Here is a 24,728-nt window from a genome sequence, read left to right as displayed (position 1 = left end):
AGTTAGCTCTTCCTGTTGAATTGATCCCTTTACCATTATGTAATGGCCTTCTTTGTCTCTTTTGATCTTTGATGGTTTAAAGTCTGTTTTATCAGAGACTAGGATTGCAACCCCTGCTTTTTTTTGTTCTCCATTTGCTTGGTAGATCTTCCTCCATCCCTTTATTTTGAGCCTATGTATGTCTCTGCATGTGAGATGGGTCTCCTGAATACAGCAGACTGATGGGTCTTGACTCTTTATCCAGTTTGCCAGTCTGTGTCTTTTAATTGGAGCATTTAGTCCATTTACATTTAAGGTTAATATTGTTATGTGTGAACTTGATCCTGTCATTATGGTATTAACTGGTTATTTTTCTCGTTCGTTGACTTGCTCTTGCTCTGTTGCCCAGGCTGGAGTGCAATGGCGCGATCTCGGCTCACTGCAAGCTCCGCCTCCCGAGTTCACGCCATTCTCCTGCCTTAGCCTCCCGAGTAGCTGGGAGTACAGGCGCCTGCCACTACACCCAGCTAATTTTTTGTATTTTTAGTAGAGACGGGGTTTCACCGTGTTAGCAGGATGGTCTCGATCTCCTGACCTCATGATCCACCTGCCTTGGCCTCCCAAAGTGCTGGGGTTACAGGTGTTAGCCACCACGCATGGCCCTAAAATTAATTTTTAAAAACCCCAAATATATGGGAGTTAATAGCTGGGAAAATAAAAATATGTACTTGATTTGATAATTTGCTTATAAATTATAAGTGGTAGAAGACAAAAATCTTTCTTAGGAAATTTACTTTTCCAGGCTTGTAATATGTGATTGTTCATTCTATTTGTTTATTACAGAGGGATTGCTTTGTAATTCCTGTACTAGTTTTGTGACCTATAAAATTTCTTATGCAAAGCAAAGTTTTCTATTTAGGTTTTCTTTCATCAAACTTGTATATAATATCTGTTGATCCAGTATTTTATTTTTTGAATTAAAGTAGTAGGTGGTTGTAATCTGGTTTCTAATCAGTGATCAAACCACTTTTGTTTTAAACTAAAGATTTAAAAGTAGGACAAGGAATAATTTTCAGATAACAGATTTCATTAATTAATAGCTGTTTGTTTCATTCATTTATTCACTTATTCACAAATGTTTGAGTGCTGCCAACACTGGGGAGCTAACCCATTAGTTAAAGGTGATGAATATGGGGGGAGTATCAAGTGGCAGTTACTACCCTTATGGAGTTTAAGGTCGTATAACAGAGTCAGAGAACTTAGCAGACAGTTTGGAGACTGTAAGAATTGCTGTGATAGGAGGCGGTAGTGCCTGAAGCCAGGAGCTGCACCAGATTCACTACTAGGGATGAGGGTCACAAATGGCTTCTAAAGAAGTGATACTTTTGCCTTTTGGTCCTTGATGGGGCATGCATGTGTGACTGCACATACACACTTACACAAAATATTTTTTAATTAAATTTTAAATTGTAAGATACATATAACATAAAATTTACTATCTTAATTATTTTAAAATGTATCCTTCAGTGTTAAGTATATTTGTATTATTTTGCAACCAATCTTCAGAACTTTTTCATCTTGTGAAACTGCGACTCTGAAGCATTAAAGAATGAACAGTTCCCCATTCCCTTCTACTCCCCCTCCCCTAATCCCCTGGCAAGTGCCATTCTGGTTTCTGTCTCTATGAATTTGATTACTTTAGATGACTCACAAGTGGACAAAAGCCTTTTTTTTTTCCTCCTTGCTTTTACCGCCCAGGCTAAAGTGCAGTGGCGCCATCTCGGCTCACTGTAACCTCCGCCTCCCGGGTTCAAGCAGTTTTCCTGCCTCAGCCTCCTGAGTAGCTGGGATTACAGGCGGCTGCCACCATGCCCGGCTAATTTTTGTACTTTTAGTAGAGACAGGTTTTCGCTATGTTGGCCAGGCTGGTCTTGAACTCCTGACCTTAGGTGATCCGCCCACCTTCGCCTCCCAATGTGCTGGGATTACAGGCGTGAGCCACTGTGCACAGCCACAAAAACCTTTTTAAATCTCAAGTTTTCTTTCTGTTGTTTTGAAAATTGCCTGATTTCTGTTACCAATTACATATTACTGGTTTTGCTCTCCTGGGGAAATCTGAGAACATACAAAAGCCCTAGGGGGTTGTTTATATGGCAGTGTTCTTGCCAGGGGAAGCATGAAGCCAACATATAGCCTTAGAGAGACCCTCTTTTCTCTGGCCATCCTGAGACATCTCAGGCAGTATGGTGCTATTTTAGGAGAAGCAGCATGGTTTGAAAAGGGAGAAATACTATCAAAACTTGGGTTTTTCCCAGAAGACTTTCTTAAACCAGGGGTTGGCAAACCTTTTCTGTAAGGGGCAGATAGTAAATATTTTAGGTTTTATAGGCCATACAATCTGGGGATGATTACTCAATTCAGCCATAGTAGCATGAAAATAGCCGTAGACTCTATGTAAACTATGTTCCAATAAAACTTTATGAAAACAAGTGGCAGCTCTCACAGACCCATAGTTCGTTGACCTCTGTCTTAATATCCTCAGGCTACACATGACTGGAGAGAAACTTTGGCTGAAGCCCATGTCTGGGAGATCATTCAGCTAGTTCATGACTTGAAACCTAGAAATTCAATACGGTATTTCATCAAATTTGGGCCATTGTTTTTAAGTTACACCTTTTATGTACCACTAAAAAAGAAAATAAATCAACCAACTAATTGTAAGAACCTGTTGGTTATATGGTGGATCCTGTTTTCAGAAATGTTAAAATGTTGGGTAGGGGTGAAGGGAGTGTGTCTCAATCAGTGAAGCAATAATAATACCAGCCAACATTTGCGTACTTACTGTGGGGCCAGGCACTTTGCTAATCACTTTATATGCATTATCTCATTTATCTTCATAGCAAATTAATGAAGTAAATGAAAAAGACTTAGAGTGGTTAAATAATTTGCCAGAATAAGTGGTGGATTCTAAGAAACCCAGGTAGCCTGGCATTAAAGCCTGTGTTCTCTCTCAGTTACTATACTTTAATGCCTCATTCAATTTTAAAGGAGGCTTTTTGTCAAATGATATAATTCATGTTGGAATTGATGTAGTTTATTGAATCGGGTCATGGAGGAAACAGCAACTACATAATTTCCCTTCACCATGTCCTTGCAATTTCAGACATTTCTCAGTACAGCCAGCTATTGTGTGCCAGTGCCCTCAAAAAAAAAAAAAAAAAAAAAAAAAAAAAAAAAAAGATTTACGAACCTCTTTTTCGTAAATCTGGACAAGGTGTTGATGCTCTGTATGCCAGTAGAGTGTCTATGATGCTAGCCAGCACTTCTGGTCCTGCTGCAGAGGAGAGTGAGCTCCACATATTACTGCAATTTCACCTTCTGCATCTGTGAGCCTTACATCCAGGATGGTGCAATCCTGCATGAATGATGCAGACTTCTGCAAAGATGACCCTATTGACTTTCAAAGAAATAGGACACACATGAATCACTCAGTTCTCAGAGTCTTAGAGAATTCTGGTGTTTGTAGCACAGGCTGCATACAACTAACAGAACAAAAGTTGTGGGAACTTGCTTTTGAGCGCATTAGGGTTTTCGGCACTTGTGACCATCAAAAAGAAAAGTCAAAATGAAATGGCAGTTAAAGATGGTATGCATGTAATAATCTCAAACCACATCACAGCATCAACTTCTTATTCAAGCCAAACAGAAGCCTTCTCATTGAAACTTAGTTTGGAGAGAGGTAAAGTTTATTTTTTACTCTATTTGCACATTAATTTTCACTGGGAAATAAATGACTTCTCTTACTAAGATTAATTTTATATTCTGTGAATGAAATTTCCAATGTAGTGAAGTAAATTGTAAGCAAACATTTTATTTTTTGGGGGGTGGTGAACTAGTCTGAAAGAGGGTCCATTTTTTTATCTTCACAAGTACCTGTTGACTCATAAAACCTGTAAATTGCCAGTCTTAGCTGAGATGTGGAGGAGAAAGATAAAGTAGTTGGTGAAGTTGTGTGAGGGGAAAAAGTGCAAGGCCTTACAAGCAAGAGATGTGGTATGTTAGAGAACCCAGTGCTCCATGTTCCTGGAGCAGCATGTTAGGGGTAGTAGGAGAAGAAAGAGTGGAAGGTAAAAAAGGTCAAATCATTAAGGACCTTGCAAACTCTGTCTTCTAGTTAGGATTAGATTCAGCTACATAGAATAGAGAAACCCAGAATAATACAATAGATCTGGAGAGAGGCAATCCACAGTTGGTAGGACAATTATGTGGTCATCAGAAACTTGGGCTTCTCTGTCTGGCTGCTCTGCCATCCTTAGAGTATCTCCTCTTGGTCCAGATGGCCACCAGAATGAACACTATTCATCATGCCTCTAGTCCAAACAGCAGGAAGAAGGAAGATGGCACAGACCCTGCCCTTTCACAGAGACTTCCTGAAAATCTTTTAATTCACTTCTAGTTAATTATGTTGACCAGAACTTTGGCACAAATAGCTGCAAGGGAGACTGGAAATTGAGTCTTTTATTTTGGATGGCAGTGTGCCCAGCTGAAAGTCAGGGTTCTAAAGTGAAAGGGAAAAAAATGATGTTGGGGTAGGCAGCTAATAATCTCTGCCATGCCGTACCAGTGCTTTATTTTGTGAATGATGCAATAAGGGAAACATGCCAAATTCTTTTTTTAAAAGATTGCCACTTGAGAGATGGAGGGTGGGTTGGAAAGAAGTAAAGGATCATAGAGACCACTGTAGTAACACAGGTCATGAGACTGACAGGACTTGGTCATTGATCACATATGAGCAGGCTTCTGTCTTTGCAGCCGAGTATGTTATGTTGCCATAGAGACAGGAGTAATTGAAGCTGATTGTGTAGTAGAGGAGGTCTACTTAGAATGAGATTTTCAAGGAGCAGGCAGAAAGAGGAGGAAAATAGAGTATGGTGTTTCATAGGTCAAGGGGAATAGAGCACTTCAAGGTTTAGAGAGTGGTCTGTTGTGTCACATGTATCTGCGAGTGCAGATAAGAAGTACTGATGTTATTGATAGGATTTAGCAGCTTAGCAAAGTGAGAGGTGTTTGGGTCATGGGAACGGATCCCTCATGCATGGCTTGGTGCTGTCCTTGTGGTGATGAATGAGTTCTCCATTAGTTATAGTAAGAGCTGATTGTTTAAAAAAAAAAAAAAAGCCTGGCATCTCCCTCCCTTTTCTCTTGCTTCCCACCATGTGATCTCTACAAACCAGCTCCCCTCTGCTTTCCACTATGAGTGGAAGATTCTGGAGGTGCGCACCAGAAGCAGATGCTGACTGACACCAGGCTTCTTTCTTGTACAGCTTGCAGAACTGTGCACCAAATAAACCTCTTTTTTTTATAAACCACCCAGCCTCAGGGATTCCTTTATGGCAACACAACCGGACAAAAACAATATTCTAGGTATGACTTTTCTGTTATAAAGTAAATTTGTAGGATCTTGCAAATGATCTAGATTTTGATTATTACCTTTAGAAATGTGAAATAGTACATGAAAGTGACTAGCACAGAATTTGGCACACAAACCCTGTGCAGTAAGGGTTTAGTGAATAAGCCAGTGTTCTTGGAACATTTTCTGTACATATGGAGTGGCATTCCTAATTTGTTAACTGTTTACACAGCTCATTTCCCTTCAAGCAAACTTGCTTTTGTTGAAAAAAAATTCTTTCAGATTGCAATAATCATACCCTTGTGAAGCATACAGGGCAGGTACTGTTAGCTTGCTTTGGGTGTTTGGCAGTGTCTCCAGAAATAGCACAAATATGCTACCAAGAACTGGGTTATCCTGTTACTAATGGGAACAGTGTGTCTATGACTGTGTGATGAATTTGGCTTTTCTTCTAACTGGAAACTAAGTTGTGAACAAACTTGGCAAGGTACAGATCATGGTAGATAGTTTTAAAAGATCTTTTAAAATTCTCATTCCACTTTCTGCAGAAAAACTACATTGACATCCTAGAGGGCTGAATGTCGTTGAGAGCATGTTCTTCAGTAGATTGCCAATTACTTTCTTTCACTTATTCCCCAGAGGATGTTAGCTATTTGGCCAATTCTTTTCCACCAGTGAGAGGAGAACATGAGTGGCCTGGCCTCCTCTGGACCTTTTGCCAGGAGCCTTATGCGGTTCGCCCCACCTCACCTGTGGAGTTTTCCCTCCTGTCTGTTTAGTTGCAGTAGAGGTCTTAGAACACTGAATTTTATTCATGTTTTGGGAAAGAGAGAAACAGGGTGATTAGGATTGAGAGCACGAAGATTGCACTAGTGACTGACTAAAGTGATTCAGTCAGAGTAACGTTGAGGCTGTATCCAGCAGTATGTGATGCTCCCTGATTGTCTCTGAATACTAGCCATCTTTGCTTGAGTAAATGTCTTTGTGCATTCTCCTGGGGGAGCTAAGTAGGGAAAGTGGAAGGCAGGCCTAAAACTTGTCTCTGTGACTAGGTGTGTCCTCTGTGACTTCAGCTGTTGCTAAGCAATTTTCTAACACATAGCCCCTTGGGTTGTTGAACTGAACAAAGCTCTGTGGGACTGCTTGGTTAGGTGCCTGGTAGAGAGTGTGGACAGTGTCACCAAGAAAGAGCACCTCTGCTGATATAGGGTGATTTGTGTGATGGAAAGCTGTGCTTACCACCAAATTTAACATGTAATAAGCTTTAGACAAAAAGTGTCCTGGCTTCCTGGAATTGAATGACTAGTGCCTTTGTGCACACCTCTGTGTCTGTTGAGGGGTGGTGGTGGGTAGGGGCTGGGTACGTCAGGGAACATCAGTGAAAGACCTCCCCTGGAGGCTTCCAACAGTAACATTATCTTGACCACTTTAAATATTTATCCTGTCTTCATACCCTGTTACTTCTTTCCTTTCCACAGTTATTCTGAGAGTCCTCTGTGGTTAACAAATTCCTCAGCAGGACCTACATTTAATTAGCTGCTTTTAAGGGTTGGATGTAGCAAGACAAGAAGCTATTATTGAAAGCACCACATAAAGAACCATGGTTCCTTGACATTTTGAGAGGTGGGGTGACTTTCTGCCCCCTTAACTTAGCATGCAAGGTTATAAATACAACACATCACAGAGAAATCTGGCACTTACTTGAATGGTAAATAAGTCTTTATATGGTGAGTTGCCAGGACCTGTTCCCAAAAGTCTTTATTAACTTGGTTTTTGAATTCTGAATGTTGTCCGTGGATCAGCTCATTTTATTTTATACCAAATATTTGAACAGTATTCAGAATCACATTTTAAATTCAAACTCAGTTTCTTAAGATGCCAACCTTGGGGATATTTGAGTTAAAACTAGAAGTATATTTAGTATACCTTTTGGCTGAAGGCCAGATGTCCTAGTGTTAAAATCAATATGAGGCTGAGAATCTAGATCACCATCATAGAGTAAGTTTTTGGGATAACAAAGAAATTGCAGTTGTTACAGTTCTATTTAGAAATTTAGTAACCAAGCTTTAACATGTTGATGTTACAGTGCAAGAACAATAGTTCATCAGCATGGTTATCTGGTAGATTGCGTTGCGGTCACCATAATGCACATCTGTAACAGTAAATGGACTTACTTTGGTCAACAGAGGTTGTTGGAGGAGCAAGATATTTTCCAACTATTTTTGCTAGTAGTGAATGTGCTGATTATGATAATAGATGCCATGATGTTAAGTTTTCCTTCCTCTCTAATAGTAACTGACTGAAGTGAAGCTCTGTCCTCTCAGTATCCTGAGCTTGTAAATTTCATTAATTTATGGCAATGATGCCATTTCCTTGAAGTTTTCTCACAAACTGAAGTTTTGTGCATGTTGACAGATAATTTCTGAATACTTTCTCATTTATATTACCTTATTTTGTGTGTGTTTTCAAAAATATTTCAGCATGCACTTGTTCCTCCCCACAATCACTTGAGATCTTAGATTTTGGATCTAGAAATGTGGCGATGGAGTAATGGCTCTCTTGACAAGTGTGTCTCTGAATATCAGTTTTCATTGCATAAACATACATTTTTACATTTTCTGTAAAACAGAATGAGTGGAAGATCTTCACAGCGTATCTTGTAAGAAGTCTGCATGCTTAGGACACATAAGTTGGTTACTTCTTAGCAGGTTCTGGTAATTGAACTGTTGTTAGTAAGTCCTGCTGTGTTGGTTTTGTTGCTTCCAAAGCATAATTTTGGGACTATTTTTTTGTGCAGACAGCCTATATAAAATGTAATAACTGCCGTTCCATCTTGTGTGAACATCTCATATAAGCAAATGTTCTCTGATAGCCTTTCTTTGAAGCAGAATGATGAGAGCTCATAGCCAGCAGGTGAAAAGTGTGGGTGAAACACTGAATGTTGGTGATTCCTAAATCATTCTCTCACCCTATTTGTCACTGATAATTGCATAACACTTTTATCTTTCATAGTTCTTCAATCAGATATGTTTTTAGCATTGTTGAATTGATCATTGTATTGTGCTTTCACACTTAAAACAGACTCTGATTATGTCTCCATGACTAAGTACAGGAAAGAAAAGCAGCACATTTAATTTCATTAACTAAAATTTATAATAAAACTTTCCAGTAACATGTTTCTACAAGGAACTTTGTACCTAGGACTCAGAACTTGGGCAAATAATTTGTTTTCTCCTACTTAAAAGGGTTGGCAGTCTATATAAATCATTTTTATGTGCTTTTAATATATTTGTATAGCCTCTCAGGCCCAAGCAGTCCTCCCACTCCAGCCTCCCGAGTACCTGGGACTATAGGCATGCACCACCATGCTCAGGTAATTAAAAATTGTTTTTTGTAGAGGCAAGGTCTCACCATAGTGCCCAAGCTGTTCTCAAACTCCTGGGCTTTAAGTGATCCTCCTGCCTCAGACTCCCAAAGTGCGGGGATTACAGATGTGAGTCCTTGCACCCAGCCAGAACTTTCTGTTATTTATGGTGTGTGGATCAAAGCTGATTTAGCATGAATACATATGATTCTGGAGTTCTATTTTCTCCTGGTGAAATTTTAAGGCAGCAAGGTTGACATTTGGTTTTTAATTCATTTTCACTGGCGGTAAAAAAAAGTTCCTGTTAGTACTTTTTCTTGATGACTTATGTCCTAAATCAAATTAAATAGCTAAAAATTAAACATGGTTCCTAAAGCTCACTTTGTTTAATGCTATGAATGTTAGTATTCCAAACATTTCTGTAAAGATTCGAATTAAGATGTAATCTAGAGTTTTCTGCCTCACGTTATTATTTAAATTTGTATAAATATTTGTTCCCTCAAAAAGGGAAGGATATTTTCCTAAAGATACCTATCTGATGTACTGAGTTTTATGTTTATTGTCATTCTGTTTTCCAACTTATTGAATTATTTGAAAACATTAATTGTTATACATAAAATTAATAGCTTTCAGAATTATTGTAGCATTTTTACTTTTATAATAAGCATTTATACTTTGATAAAATATTGATGTTACATGAAAATTTTCACTCCAAGTTACATCTAGATAATGTTTACCCCTATTTGAAATAGAATATTCAAATATCAACAACAAACCCAGTGATATGTATGCCTTGTTGAAATTCCTGATATTGTAATGACAAGATGGGTCTTACTTTATAGTATGATTCAATTTATTTTAAAGTTTGGAGACAAATAAAATGGCGTAAAATATTGTTACACACATAGGTGGTAAAACTATAGAATAGAAGTCCAGATGATGGTTACCATAGGGGTAGAAGAGGAATGTGATTAGGGACAGATGCATGGCAGTGTTCCTTTTTAAAAATGTTATTCTTTCAACTGTATATGTATATTTTATATCTTTTATAAACTTTTATGCATGTGATGTATCACAATTAAAAATTTTAGGTAAAATTGGAAGACAGGCCTGTCCTACCATGTGGAAAATAGCTTCTACGTACTCTTATTTTTTTTTTTAAGTGTAGTCAAAACATAAATAGGTAACACTATCTCTGAACTAACAATTTAACCTAAAATGAATATAAGAACTAGGAGTTTTTGGTGATTTTCAACTGATTTCCACATCGTTGTGAGACCTGTGTAAATATTAGGTTCTTGCTAGGAAGTGAAAAATAACTGATAAATGGAAATTCTTGGCTTTTACAAAATAATGGGAAAACATTTGGCCTGGTCCCATTTGCTGACTCTTCTAAACTATTAATCGACTACTTACAGCCATTGCATCATAGTGGTCTTTCCTTCCCCTCCCCTCCCTTCCTCTCCTGTCTCCTCTCCTCTCCTTTGACCAAGCATAAAGAGATTTTTGCTTCCATATGCTTAGATCACTAGAGTGTGAGCCTGTCAAGTTCTTTCCCAGTCACACCTACACGTTTCTCTCTCTCTCTCTCTCACACACGTTCCTACAGTAGCAGAACAAATAACAGCTAATGTCCACAAAGCACTTATGGGGTAGTTTTACTTTTTTCAGTCCATTATGTGTTAGCTGTCCTACACCATGATGTAACTGAAGAGTCAGTTTGAGGACCTATTCCATTAAAACAAAATAACAGCAAACATGTCACATAAATGGATAGAAAATACATTGCGATCTTTCTGAAAGGTTTCCTTCTTACTGTAAGATGTTTAGACTTGCTTGTGCCTCTGCTTTGAATAAAAGAATCTGGGCCTCCACTGTAAGTTGTCCCTGTTCCTTTCCTATAAGGGAGAAGTTATAGATTAAGGCCCTCTGCTCACAGAAACAGATGAGGATGCTAGGGAGGAGATTGAGTTGGGGTTTTCTTCAGCCCCATCTCTTGCTCTTTCCCTCCCTTCCAGGGCATTTCTTAGAACAGTGACAACACTTAATTTTCCAGTATTGGCTTTTATATGGTGACACCTGAAAGTTAAATTCTTGAGGAAGGAATTCTGTCCTTGTGCATACTTGACAAAAAGTCTATGCCACCTTCCTTTGAAAGGCAAACTTATGACTGAATAGAGGAGAATGGCAAGGAACAAGTGTGTTTTGGTATTTGCCTCCTATGGTAAAAGGAATAATGTGTAATTTTTTATCTGGTTCTCCAGAATTGAAGTAGAGCCATAATACACCAGAAATATTTAGACTTGATGAGTCTAAATAAATGACTTGATCATTTGCTATGTTGATGCAAATTGGGAATTCTGAGTATTTGAAGATACTCCAAGAGATCTGGATGTTCTTACCAGCCAGACAATATATGGGGCCTACAACTTTTTCCCCCTTCTCGTACTCCTTTGTAAAGTAAATGATCCACTGAACTACTGTGTGCAAGGGAAGTTGCCTGTTAAAGTACTTGATTTTGAACCACAAGGGACTATGACATTAAAGAAAAGTTGATTAAAATTTTCCACAGAGAAACCAAAACTCTTTATGGAAGCATGGAAATAACCCTGGGATTGATACGTTTTAATGTCCCTTAAAGCTGTTTGAATTACTCCTACAATGTTATTTTTCTTTCAGATTCAACCCTATGAAAAGATAAAGGCCAGGGGCTTGCCTGATAATATATCTTCTGTGTTGAACAAACTAGTGGTGGTGAAACTCAATGGTGGTTTGGGAACCAGCATGGGCTGCAAAGGCCCTAAAAGTCTGATTGGTGTGAGGAATGAGAATACTTTTCTGGATCTGACTGTTCAGCAAATTGAAGTGAGTAACATTTAGCATTTCTCATGAGATACTAAACTAGTTTTTAGTTTTTAAGTTATCATAAATGTTATATTATAAAATGTAGCAGATGTGAATTTGAGCTAACCAAAGAGCTTGCTATCTTTAGTCTCTATTGGTGGAAAAAAGGTTTAGTGTTCTTAAGGGCAAATCCTTAAGGTTATGTAAAGGCTTTTGATCTTAAATAGCACCTGTGGTTGTTGAAATCTCTGGGTCTGTTGAGATTCTCTTTTGATATCCCACCCTTCTACCCACTTTCTTTCTGGGGGCAGCCTTCATCAAGGCTGGGATGATCTTGCTTTATTAACCCTTTTGGGAGGGTGGAGAAGATGTTATGTATTTGGCTGCAGGCCCTGCATGCTAAGAACTGTACTTGGCTTCTCTCTTACGACAGTCATTAATCGTATACCATAAGCTCTTCTGGGGCAGTGGCCTTATTTTTGCCATCTCCTTATCCTATTGCCTAGTATGGTGCTGGCAACTATAATCCTAACGGCTAGTTGTAGCAGTGGCTAACATGTATTCAGCACTTATTGTCCACCAAGTATTATTCTGAGCTCTTGATATGAATTTACTCATTTGTTCCTCTCAACAACTCTGTGAGGTAAGTACTGTGATCCCCATTTTACCAATGAGGAAACCAAAGCACAAGGAGGTTGGTTACTTGTCCGAGGTTCCCAAGCTAGTTAGTAAGTGCAGAATTAAAATTTTAACATAGGGCAGTCTGGCTTCTAAGACCTTGTTTTCTTCACACTCTGTGTTGCCTCTTACTCTTCTGAGGTTGAAAAGATTTCAGTTGGGGTGTGATTCAAAATTTTTCATCATTAATTTTGAGAGTAGGGAGCCATGTCTTTGTCACATTTGTACTTTCATTCCTACAGAGATGTTAACATAGAGTAAATGCTTAATCAGCACTTGCCTACCCAGTAAGGCCACAGAGCACTGTAGCTGTACACAAGCTCCAGACTCAAACTGCCTGGGGTGGGAAGGTGGGGGTCCTGCCTCTGCCATTGCCAGACCCATCACCTATCTGGGCCTTAGTTTAGTCATCCGTAAAATACAGACAGTAGTTTCTATCTCAGAGGGTGGTGATTTAATGAGCAAGTGCATGGTGAATTGCTTAGCAAAATGTCTGGCTTGTGCTGAGCAGTTTTATGTCAAATCTGTATATTTGGATACGTACAGATGATGTTTTGGACATTTTGTGATGTAACCCTTAAGAATTAATTTTGCATATTTGAGCAAAAGAAAAGTGAGTCTGGGTAATCTAATTGTCATTTTCCTCCCTAGCATTTGAATAAAACCTACAATACAGATGTTCCTCTTGTTTTAATGAACTCTTTTAACACGGATGAAGATACCAAAAAAATACTACAGAAGTACAATCATTGTCGTGTGAAAATCTACACTTTCAATCAAAGCAGGTACAATGAGTAAAAAATTAACTCTGGGTGTGTTACTCCTGGGAAAGGACTTCTTTATCTTGTTTATAACAGAGCAGTCTCAAGATGTAAAGGCACCAAATATTGATGTTCACAAGTGTTTGATGCCCATAAAAGCTAAGCATTTGTTGATATGTGATTGTTATAATCACTCTGGTTCTCTAACTTCCAGTTCTTAAAATTCAGTCTGCTTGAGACTCTGTTCCATGTCCAGAATATTTGGGGATAGCTTAAGCATTTGCTTTCTGAGAGCATATTTGGTCTCCAGGTGGGTCTGTGAAAATCTTTTTATATTCCTACATTATTGATAACTTTTCCTATGGAAAGGAATTTCTTCAACATCTTTTATGGGCTTGGGGTAATTTAATAAATTCTGGAGAAAATTTTGAGGAATAGTGAGTAAAAGTAAATTCAGATGATGAGTTGTGACTGAAGGCCAGGAAACTGGAGAAATAAGACTTCCATTTAAGGGATGGACATCAGTCCACATGAACTTGTACAGAAGGGATATTTCGAGGCTGGGTGTGCTGGCTTATGCCTGTAATTCCAACACTTTGGAAAGCCAAAGCAGGAGGATTGCTTGAGCCTAGGAGTTTGAGACTAGCCTAGGCAACATAATGAGACGTCGTCTCTACAAAAAAAATTTAAAAATTAGCATTGATGGTGTGCCCTTGTAGCCCCAGCTACTTGGGAGGCTGAGGTGGGAGTATCACTTGAGCCCAGGAGGTCGAGGCTGTAGTGAGACATGTTTATGCTACTGTACTCCAGCCCAGGCAACAGAGCAAGACCCTATCTCAAAAATAAAATAAAAATAAAAAAGGGACATTTCTACAGTTGTACCATTCGTTTGTTTGGTTGTTTTAAGATCTATTTCCCATGGTTACTTTTTTTTTTTTTACTTCGCAGATGTTTTGCCTTTATTTTCTGGTCTTCCATCTGTTGCAGTGCTAGCTCCTGTTTTCCTCTTGCCCCATCACCAGCTTTACCTTTCTCACTAGTGGTGGGAAGCAGACATCTTGGAATGCTAACCTGGTGCTTATTTTCTGGGAAAGAAAGAGATCCACCCCTCAATATAGCCATTTGTAAGAATGGGCAGTTTTTCCCAGATAGATTTTCAGGGAAAAGAACAATCCTACAACTATATAGGTTTGAGAAAATTTATTTGATATATCCCTCCTCTTGGAGAGTCATAAAACATTAATATTTTTAAAATATAATGGGTCCTCCCGTCTTTATAACCATAGAGACATGTTTTTGCAGCAGCTATCACCATCTAGAAAACAGATTTTGGACAACACAGATACTGAGAGATTTTCTTAAATGGATTCACCTGTAATTATTGATAAGACTCTGAAAAGAAGTGAAATTTTATTTAACTTTAATGCATTATTTTATTTAAAGGTCTGAAATGCTCTACAGGGTCAATATTGAAAAGAACTTTTTTTTTTTAAGGTACCCGAGGATTAATAAAGAATCTTTACTTCCTGTAGCAAAGGATGTGTCTTACTCAGGGGAAAATACAGAAGCTTGGTACCCTCCAGGTCATGGTGATATTTACGCCAGTTTCTACAACTCTGGTTTGCTTGATACCTTTATAGGAGAAGGCAAAGAGTATATTTTGTGTCTAACATAGATAATCTGGGTGCCACAGTGGATCTGTATATTCTTAATCATCTAATGAACCCACCCAATGGAAAACGCTGTGAATTTGTCATGGAAGTCACAAATAAAACACGTGCAGATGTAAAGGTAAATACTGAGAGGAAGCAGTTTAGGGCTTCATGTTTTCACATTTCATAAGTTATGAAGTTCAAGTCTTTTTTATTTGAAAGTTTCTATGTTAAACAACACATTTAACCACTTGGTATCATAAGAAAGGGTGAGATGATATGTGGAATACTTTCAGTTCTGTTTGACATAATAATATGTATCATAAATCCATAATAAATAGTATCAAAATCATCTCTATTTTTTTGGATAAGCTACATCAGTAATTTTAACTAAAATAGTTTCTTATGTATTTATGGCAAAAATCTGAAGCGTGAAACTTTCAATAAAGTTGTCCAGACCTTTAATACTCTTTTAGTTTGGCATTTAAATGTTATTCCATTGTCCCTTTTATGAAAATGTACTGTTTCTACATAATGTATTTATATATTTTTTATATTATCACTATCTTTGTACTTACAAAAAAATGCACTTGGGACAGATGTGGAGGCACTCACTATTTTCTGCCTTTCTAGGGCGGGACACTCACTCAATATGAAGGCAAACTGAGACTGGTGGAAATTGCTCAAGTGCCAAAAGCACATGTTGATGAGTTCAAGTCTGTATCAAAGTTCAAAATATTTAACACAAACAACCTATGGATTTCTCTTGGAGCAGTTAAAAGACTGCAGGAGCAGAATGCCATTGACATGGAAATCATTGTGAATCCAAAGGTAAGCCAAGGTTGTGGCCCATTGAGCTTCCTGGTTCCTAAGGTCATAGGCTACACACAGACCCCACCGCCCACTCCCTCTGCCCCATCGATTCCATTGGTCACTCCCTTTTGCCTTTTCAGACTCTCTAGTTCCTAGCCCTGTCTTCCAGAATCTGCTGTCACCCCTCTAGTATGCCAAGTTATGGTGCCCTATACTTGACCCTGGATTGTGGTAGTGGCAAAAACATCGGGCTTCAAAAGTAGAGAACCTACTTCAGTCTTAGTTGTTGCTGACACTCATAAGTCATTTGGCCATCGGTACTTTGCATGAGTTTTCTGAGCCTGTGGTTGTTTATCATAAAATGGAAATGATATTACTGAACAGAAGAGTTTTAAGACTGAAAAAAGATTACATGTATAAGAGGTTGGCATATGATAGGTGCTTAATAAATGTCAGTTCTCAAAATTATTTTTCTGGCCAGGCTTAGTGGCTCATACCTTAGTGGCTCATACCTGTAATCCCAACACTTTGGGAGGCCGAGGCTGGCAGATCACTTGAGGCCGGGACCAACCTGGCCAACATAGTGAAACCCCATCTCTACTAAAAATACAAAAAATTAGCTGGGCATGGTGGCACATGCCTGTAATCCCAGCTACTTGGAAAGCTGAGGCATAAGAATTGCTTGAACCCAGGAGGTGGAGGCTGCAGTGAGCCAAGATCGCGCCATTGCACTCCATCCAGCCTGGGTGACGGAGCAAGACTCCATCTCAAAAAGAAAATTTTTTTTTTCCATCAATGGATCTCTGAAGTCACTTCCCAAATATTAACTAACCTACATGGAACTAAGTTGTAGGTGCTTAAAACCTCTATTCTCTATTCCCCACCCCTAATTTCTTACAGACTTTGGATGGAGGCCTGAATGTCATTCAGTTAGAAACTGCAGTAGGGGCTGCCATCAAAAGTTTTGAGAATTCTCTAGGTATTAATGTGCCAAGGAGCCGTTTTCTGCCTGTCAAAACCACATCAGATCTCTTGCTGGTGATGTCAAACCTCTATAGCCTTAATGCAGGATCTCTGACAATGAGTGAAAAGCGGGAATTTCCTACAGTGCCCTTGGTTAAATTAGGCAGTTCTTTTACAAAGGTATGTAACTATAAAGATATGTGAGTTCATATTTCTTAAATGTGTAATTATGAAAATATGATATACATGTGAATTGGAGACTAATTACAGTCTCTACTCCTGACCTGTTGTATTTCTCTGTCTTTGATATCTTTTAAAGGGAATTGATCATAGAAGATAAAGATTTTACTTCACATTTGAAACATGATTTCCATATGGGGAGTAGAAAATAATCTTTAAATTTTGGGGCATTTTATCTTCTGTCTCTTCCAAGACAAGTACTGCTTTCATCAGTGGGAAAAGGTTAATTCTGGCTTAACAAATACTTATTGAGCCCCTATCATGTACTGGGCAGTGTTCTAGGTTCTAGGGATTTAGTAGTAAACAAAACAGACTAAATCTTTGTCTTCACAGAATTGACATTCTAGTGGGGAAAGGATGATAAGTAAATGTATGATATGCCAAGTGGTGGAAAATGCTATGGAGAAACAAAGCAAGGATAAAGAAAAGGGAATGCCTCGGGGGGCGGGGATTGAGGGGGGTGGTGATGGTGTAATTTTACGTTGAGTGGCCACAGGCAGCCTCATTGAGAAGTTGATTGGGTCTGACAAATGGGTATCTAGTGCAAAAAGTGTTCTAGATAGGTGGAATAGCAAGTACAGTTAAGTCCTAAGTGTCATCAGTATGTTCTTGGAAACTGCCACATTAAGCAAAACAATGTATAACACATTTTACCATAGGCTAATTTATATAAACAAGAGTTCATTTCCTATAGTTTATTTCTGGTCACAAAAATATCACCAAATTTTAAAACAAAAACAAAACACTTCTAATATTAAACTCTGAAATAAATGTGAGCTGTACATACATTGACTAATAAAAACAAGATAATTCTTGACTCACTTATTCCAGTTCAGGTTCATGGGTGACCAGACGGCAGCTCAGGGCACAAGGCAGGAGCCAACCCTGGACAGGCCGCCCCCATCTCAGGGCACACTCACACCTACCCACAGTCATACTGGGACCATGTAGACACACCAGTTCACCTAACATGCACATCTTTGGGCTGTGGGAAGAAACCAGAATAGTTGGAGAAAACCCACACAAATGTGGGGAGAATGTGCAAACTCCACACAGACAGTAGTCCTGGCTGGGAATCTTTTTTTTTTTCCTCATCAATGTGATAACAAAATAACATTGAACAAAACAGCACTATCTGTGGACCTGCTGTAAAACTCCACCTTAGCCTGATGAGTGAAATCTAAAAAATGTAATCAATGAAATATGACACTGTGAGCCTTTGTGGTTGGCCTATGGGGTCCTGCTCTGCCATCCCAGTCTATTTTAGTCCTGGGTGTGGTTTGGTGCCACCTGCTGTGGATGTGTAGAATGCAGATGGGGAATTAGAAAACTATGAATGCATGTGTCCTCAGAGTCAAATGAAGAAAATATTTCAAGACAGTGGGAATGATCATCTGTCAAATGCTCCTGCTGACTCAAGAAAGATGGGAATTAGATGTATCAGTATGGAGGTTTGGGAGCCTCACAGGCGTGGATTTAAAAGAGAATGAAAAAGGAGGAATTGGAGATATGAATGTAGAAAACTCAAGAGTTTTGCCTTAAAGAGAAAAAGAGAAATGGGGTATAGGTAGAAAGAAATATGGGATTTGAGTTTTTTTTTTAATGGGAGGATGTTTATACATTAATGGGAATTAATGCAGTCAGGAGGGAAAAAACACTGAAGAGGGAGAACTGCTGAAACAACACTCAATAGGCCATAAGAAGGGATCTGATGCACAAGTGGAGAGGTTGGCTTTAGGAATAGAAACAGTCCAATTCCAGTACTAGTAAGACAGAGTAATGGGCAATGCAGGCAAGGTGGTGGTGGTGGATGGAAACAAGTGGAAGTTTTCTGATTGCTCCCATTTTCCCAGAAAAATAGGAAACGGGTTCACATAGGACAATCTCTAGTGCTTGTAAAATCTGAGAAAATAAAAAGACAAAGATGGTGATAACTTATAAATTTGTGCTGTTGCTCTTCTTAAAATGTGCTCTAATTGTTCAGAATCCTACCTATCCACTAAAGTCCAGCTCCAGTCTAGCCTGCTTCAAAGCATGATCTCTTTTTTTCCAGTTAAATTCAGATTATGTGAACTACTCATCTGGCTCTTGGCATGTTGATTATCTTTAAAAAAAAAAGAAAAAAAAAAAGATCTGCTCAACTCTCTTGTAAATTGCTTGGTATAGAAACAGTGTTCGTAGTTCCTGGTCTTTTCTGCACGACATTTAGCATATCATGAGTGCTTAATAAATAGGTGCTTTCCCATTAGAGGACCTGAGCTTTGCCATAAAATATTTTTACAGTTCAGTTAAACTTTAATATTTTTCCTTTCTGTGAACCCATTTGAGACAAATTTTATATTTCTACTTTTCTGTAAGGTTCAAGATTATCTAAGAAGATTTGAAAGTATACCAGATATGCTTGAATTGGATCACCTCACAGTTTCAGGAGATGTGACATTTGGAAAAAATGTTTCATTAAAGGTATGTTGTTACAGTGAAAATCATTTTTCTTACACCTTTACAATATAGGTCTCATTTTCTAGTCATAAATTTACATTTACTTTAAGGAATACTTGTTAGTCTTAATTACACTAGTAATTAAGTTGGTACTATTTTACTGAAATGAGAATCTTTAAAATAGGATCACTATTAGCGTTAGCTTACGAAAGATGAATATTTGAATAAAAGTAGAAAAAGATGACAACTTAATTTGTACTGAATATATTAAAGGAATGTTATCTCTGTAAGAATATTCATTTACATTATTGTAATGTAACTCAGGTACTCTGAGTGTCATTCCAGCCTCACGTAAGAAATAGGAGGGAAATGGGGGTATAAAAGTATTAAAGCTCACCAAAGATACAATAGCTTTTTCCAAATCATGTAATTTTTTAAAAAATCTAACTAGATTTCATGTACTCCTCCCATTAAAGCTTACTTAAATGAAGATCTTGAAAAAACAAATACATATATTGAATTTTATTGCTGAGACTGCCTAAAGACTTAAGACATGAAAAATGTTATCAGTAAACCATTATAAAAACAACAACAAAAGCCCTATATGTAAATATAAACCAAGCACCTTTTAATTTCTCTATGAAGGTTGGATAATCCTGGTGGCCTTGCAAGTAGGCCTTCAAAAGGGGGCTGGCCATGCTGTGGTACCGGGTCCACCTCCCACTCTTAGTTCTACCTCTAACAAGGAGACAGAGAATCTAGAACTACTGCCAGGATTGTTACAGAAGGACACATTACAATTTTCCTTAACTGTTACTTGTTTTTCGTGTTTAATATTGTTTATAAATACAGTTACTCCACTGTAAAAAAGTGTTGTACATAAACTTGATCACTGTAAGATAATCAAATTGCGTTGCTAATCAAATTGCGTTGCAGTTGCAAGTACACTCTTGTTTTCCCTGTCACTTAGGGAACGGTTATCATCATTGCAAATCATGGTGACAGAATTGACATCCCACCTGGAGCAGTATTAGAGAACAAGATTGTATCTGGAAACCTTCGCATCTTGGACCACTGAAATGAAAAATACTGTGGACGCTTTGATAATGGGCTAGTTTCTTACAATGAAATGTTCTCTAGGATTCTAAAATAGGCAGGTACTTTACTATGTTACTGTACCCTGCAGTGTTGATTTTTAGAGTTTTCTGCAGTATGCTTTTAGTCTAAGAAAAGCACGGATGGAGCAATACTTTCCTTCTTTGAAGAGGATCCCAAAAGTTAGTTCATCTTAAAGTGCAATATTGTTTAATCTTAAAACTGGGGCAACTCTGGAAGATCTTTTAACAGAAGCCTCAATGATGGTCACATTGAATTGCTTGTCATTTCAAAAATAAAGCAGTGAAGCAATACTTGTGTACACTTGTACTTTATAATGCTAACTATGAAATGGTAAAATAAAATGGTTTATTCTTGCTAGACAGTTACTATATTAGTTGGAAGATTTGCCCTTGGAATATTGAAGTACACACTGGTTAGTTACCTAACAAGTCCAGTTTTTGGCATTTCTAAGAATCTTAATCATACCATTATTTCCATAGGAATTAAACTGAAGGTATTTAGTACCTTTCATCTAGTTCTAAAACTGGGATGCCTGCCATGCTTTCCACAGACTCTCCATTTATTGAAACAAAGTGGCATTTATTTTCCCAGCTGACGGGGCGGGCAAAGGGAAGGCATTTCTTTCACATCCTTGTACTCTTCTATAGTGAAGTGTAGAGGGTAGAGCTTCATAAAAAGTTCCCTTTCCCTGAAGCTTCATTTCCTGAAGCTTGTTTATTATCACTGAAAAATGATCATTAATAATCTTTCCAATCAGGTCTGCTGGTAGTTCAGTTTATGCCTTTTTAAAAAATTCATCCATACTTGTTTTGAGTAGGCTGCTTGTTTAACTTAAAGTTCACTGTATACCATTTTTAAAAAAGTTGCCTTTTAAAGTCTGTTAATTTTTTACAGCTTTATTTTAGACAGATAGTTTAAGAACCAATGACATACCTCTGTAATGATAAAGGAAAGAAAACAAGGTTTCCTTTTAAGAAACCAAAGAGCACAAAATAAGACTGTTTCATTGTACATAATCACCACAGGATATTAGGCACTCTGACAGGGTTAGGCAAGATTCTTGGTGTGAGGTGAGGCACAGGCACTTTCATCTGTAGAGTGCTGCTGATTCTCATTTTGAAGGTAGGTATTATAAAAGTCTTTACTTGTCACCTTATTTCTGGCCCCAACACAGCAGCCGATATTTTTAAAAGTTCTGTTCTCCCTGGTCTTTGTTCATATACACATCAAAAGTAACTTAAAAACAAGGATCCAAGGGGGCCATACTTCATTATGTTATCTAAATGTTAAAATGAGAACTCAAAAGTAGGCAGATTATATGAATACATATTCTTACCTCTGCTACAAATAAAAACACCCCAAACCCTTCATACTTTTATAAAAATACAGATATTAAACTGTAGCCTTTTATATACCATTTCTGAAAAGTAGTTGCATAAATATGTATCTTTTTTTTTTTAAGTATTACTTAAAAAAAGACTTAAGTCTTTTCTTTCAGATATTTAGACAGCTCTGGAAGGCTTTACCCAGTTGACATACGGTGGTAGTAGAAATATTAAATATGCAACACACAAAGCCTGCAACTTGACATTGGTCACTGAAACAAAAATTGAATTCCTAAATCCAAGCAATCAAAAGATGTTTATTTTTCATAGAAAGATCTGTAAAAAAATAATTTTCAAACAGCTTTACTTTCATAGAGAAAACTTTCTACAGAGGTTGACTAAGATTTTAAGATTTTAAATTGTACCATCATTAAATAAGGTGGGACACCATATGAATTTCATTGCACTGGAAGAAATGCAAAGCATTTTTTAATATAAAGTATACAGAGCATTCTAGTCAACTACAGCTGTGTTACAGCTATGTGTTCTTTTGGATTTGGTCCAAAGAAACCTGAGTCTGTTTCCAGAGAGAATGAAAAATGTTATAGACACCTGATCAGTTACTCCTCACTGTAGGATGCACAAAAATGACATTCCTTGTAGATCCCACTGAATCCAGTTTCCCAACACTGATACTTTCCTTTTTCCCTTCCCCCACCCCAGTTCACTTTGGGTTTCAGGTTCAATTCTCGAATCACAGGCATCCAGATTTTCTTCATAACAAACACATCCCATGGTCAGATGAACTACCCAGTTTTCCAGTATGACATCACCTCTTCTGCTCCCAAATTTCGGCCATATTTAGGTCCAAATCTTTAAGGCCTTTTAAGGCTTGAAGATTTCCAGTGTAAAAAGCTACATCCGCTGTGACCAACCTAAATAATGGAGAGAAAATTATTTTTAAATCTCAAGCTTTCTATTCAGATAATTAAAGTAACAGTGCTCACCAAGTCAGAGTCCTATCCTGGCTGCTACAGTATTATCTAAAATTCAGATTTCTTAGCACCCAAGTGTCAACATATTATCTTAGCAGGATTCCTGTTATCAACAAGTAGGCCATTTAATGCTGTATTTCAATAATAAATATTTGGAAAATGAATACACCAATGCATGTTGGAGTCAGTTTCATGATACATTCAGCCCAAGAAAATCATCTATCTTAAAACAGCATGAATTAATATACAGAGAAAATAACAGGTTAAAATAAAATGTTTTTGATTGGTTAGCACTAGAGTATAGGTGTGTTGACTAAAATAGTAAACTCAAGGGAAAAGCAGGCCAGGTTTTCTAAGTGTCATCTAAGCGATTAAATACAGACTAGTATTCATGTATATAAGCCCTACTAGATATTTCTTTAAAAACCCGAGAAAAATAGGAAAGAACATGAACAAGAAGTCACAGATGAAAACACCTGAATAACCAATAAACTGAAAAAATGGTAAATGTCAGGAAAATGCCAATCAAAACAAGGTACTATTATCCCCCATCAGACTGGCAACAATTAAGAAATCTAATAGCAAATGTTGGCAAGATGTGGGAAACAAATTCTCACAAACTACTCCACTAATGGAGTATTAACAGCCACTGTCAATACCTAACAATGTGAAAATGTGTATTAGCTCCAATTCACTTATATTCAGGTATATGCCCTGAAGAAATGGTCACACCATTAGACATGTATAAGGATCTTCAGTATGGCATGGTTATAATGGAAAAAAGTAATGACTTAGCAATTTATCACTAGGGGAAATATCTAATTTACCTATGGTTGATTCATGGAGTGGTGGCTCACGCCTGTAATCCCAACACTTGGGGAGGCTGAGGCAGGAGGATCACCTGAGCTCAGGAGTTCCAAGACCAGCCTGGGCAACATAGCGAGACCTCATCTCTAAAAAAAACTAAAAAAATTAGCTGGGTGTGGTACCACACACCTGTAGTTGCAGCTACTGGGGAGTCTGTGGTGGGAGGATTGCTTGAGCCAACGGAGGTTGAGGCTGCACTGAGCCATGATCACACCACTGCCCTCCAGCCTGTGTGACCATGAGACCCTGTCTCCAAAAAAAAAAAAAGTTGTTTGATGTGATGGAACACTATACAGCAGTCAAAAACAGACTACTTCCACAGATCAACAGAGATAAATCAATAAAAATGCCAAGTAGAAAGCAAGCTGCATATATGCAATATACCATATAAGGAAATTTACAAAACAGCACTACCTATTTTTCATAAATCTAGGTATAATAAATGAGAAAGACTAAAAGAATGTAGACTAAACGCACTGGGAATGTTACCTAAAAGCTAGGAGAAAAAGGGAAAGGAACTGCAGATGCGGTGTAAACGTGTACTTCAGCTTCATCTGGAATGCAATTTTTTGAATACCATTTTAAAAATACAATAAATTTTTTTTCAAGTGAAAATGACAAATATTAATGATCAATTCTGGGTAGTAGAAATATAAATATTTTATTATTCTCCGTATGTCTCTATTTTTAAAATATTTTAAAATAGAGGGAAAAAATTACATTAAAAAGTACAGAGCTGGGCTGGGCGTCGTGGCTCATGCCTGTAATCCCAGCACTTTGGGAGGCCGAGGCAGGCAGATCACCAGAGGTCAGGAGTTTGAGACCAGCCTGGCCAACATGATAAAACCCTGTCTCTACTAAAAATACAAAAATTAGCCAGGTGTGGTAGCACGTGCCTGTAATCCCAGCTACTCAGGAGGCGGAGGCAGGAGAATCACTTGAACCTGGGAGGTGGAGGTTGCAGTGAGCTGAGATCACACCACTGCGCTCCAGCCTGTGTGACAGAGCGATACTCCATCTCAAAAAATAAAAATAAAAGTACAAGGCTGGGGAGAGGGAGAAATAGGAAGTAACTGCCTAATGGGTACAGGATTTTCTTTTGGAGTAGTGAAAATGTTTGGAACTAGATAGAAGTGGTGGTTACGCACCATTGTGAAGACACTAAATGCCACTGAATTGTTCACTTTAAAATGGTTAATTTTATGTTTACATCAAAAAAGTCAAAAGCTACATTTTTAGTGCAATTTCAGAAACAAAAATTCCTTTTACGCAGGTAGTT

At 37.9% G+C, this 24,728-nt stretch overlaps 2 protein-coding genes across 2 annotated transcripts in view; one reads left to right on the top strand and one right to left on the bottom strand.

The window, feature by feature from the left end:
- UGP2 (UDP-glucose pyrophosphorylase 2) overlaps positions 1 to 20,552 on the top strand; it is a 59,083-nt gene extending 38,531 nt beyond the window's left edge. Inside the window, 8 exon segments of the mRNA XM_017854927.1 lie at positions 11,433 to 11,618; positions 12,927 to 13,060; positions 14,531 to 14,691; positions 14,694 to 14,827; positions 15,322 to 15,519; positions 16,402 to 16,644; positions 19,063 to 19,167; positions 20,114 to 20,552. Of these exon segments, the coding sequence (XP_017710416.1) occupies positions 11,433 to 11,618; positions 12,927 to 13,060; positions 14,531 to 14,691; positions 14,694 to 14,827; positions 15,322 to 15,519; positions 16,402 to 16,644; positions 19,063 to 19,167; positions 20,114 to 20,221 (1,269 nt within the window). The 3' untranslated portion in view covers positions 20,222 to 20,552.
- A 586-nt stretch (positions 20,553 to 21,138) lies between these two features.
- The window catches only part of VPS54 (VPS54 subunit of GARP complex), a 127,891-nt gene continuing 124,301 nt past the window's right edge, over positions 21,139 to 24,728 (bottom strand). The window contains 1 exon segment of the mRNA XM_017854926.1: positions 21,139 to 22,522. Within this exon segment, the coding sequence (XP_017710415.1) occupies positions 22,417 to 22,522 (106 nt within the window). The 3' untranslated portion in view covers positions 21,139 to 22,416.

The sequence above is a fragment of the Rhinopithecus bieti genome, unplaced genomic scaffold (assembly GCF_001698545.2).
Source record: "Rhinopithecus bieti isolate Rb0 unplaced genomic scaffold, ASM169854v2 scaffold_36840, whole genome shotgun sequence".
NCBI classification, from domain to species: domain Eukaryota; kingdom Metazoa; phylum Chordata; class Mammalia; order Primates; family Cercopithecidae; genus Rhinopithecus; species Rhinopithecus bieti.
The sequence above is the reverse complement of the archived record's forward strand: the minus strand, read 5'-3'. Positions and strand labels throughout refer to the sequence as shown.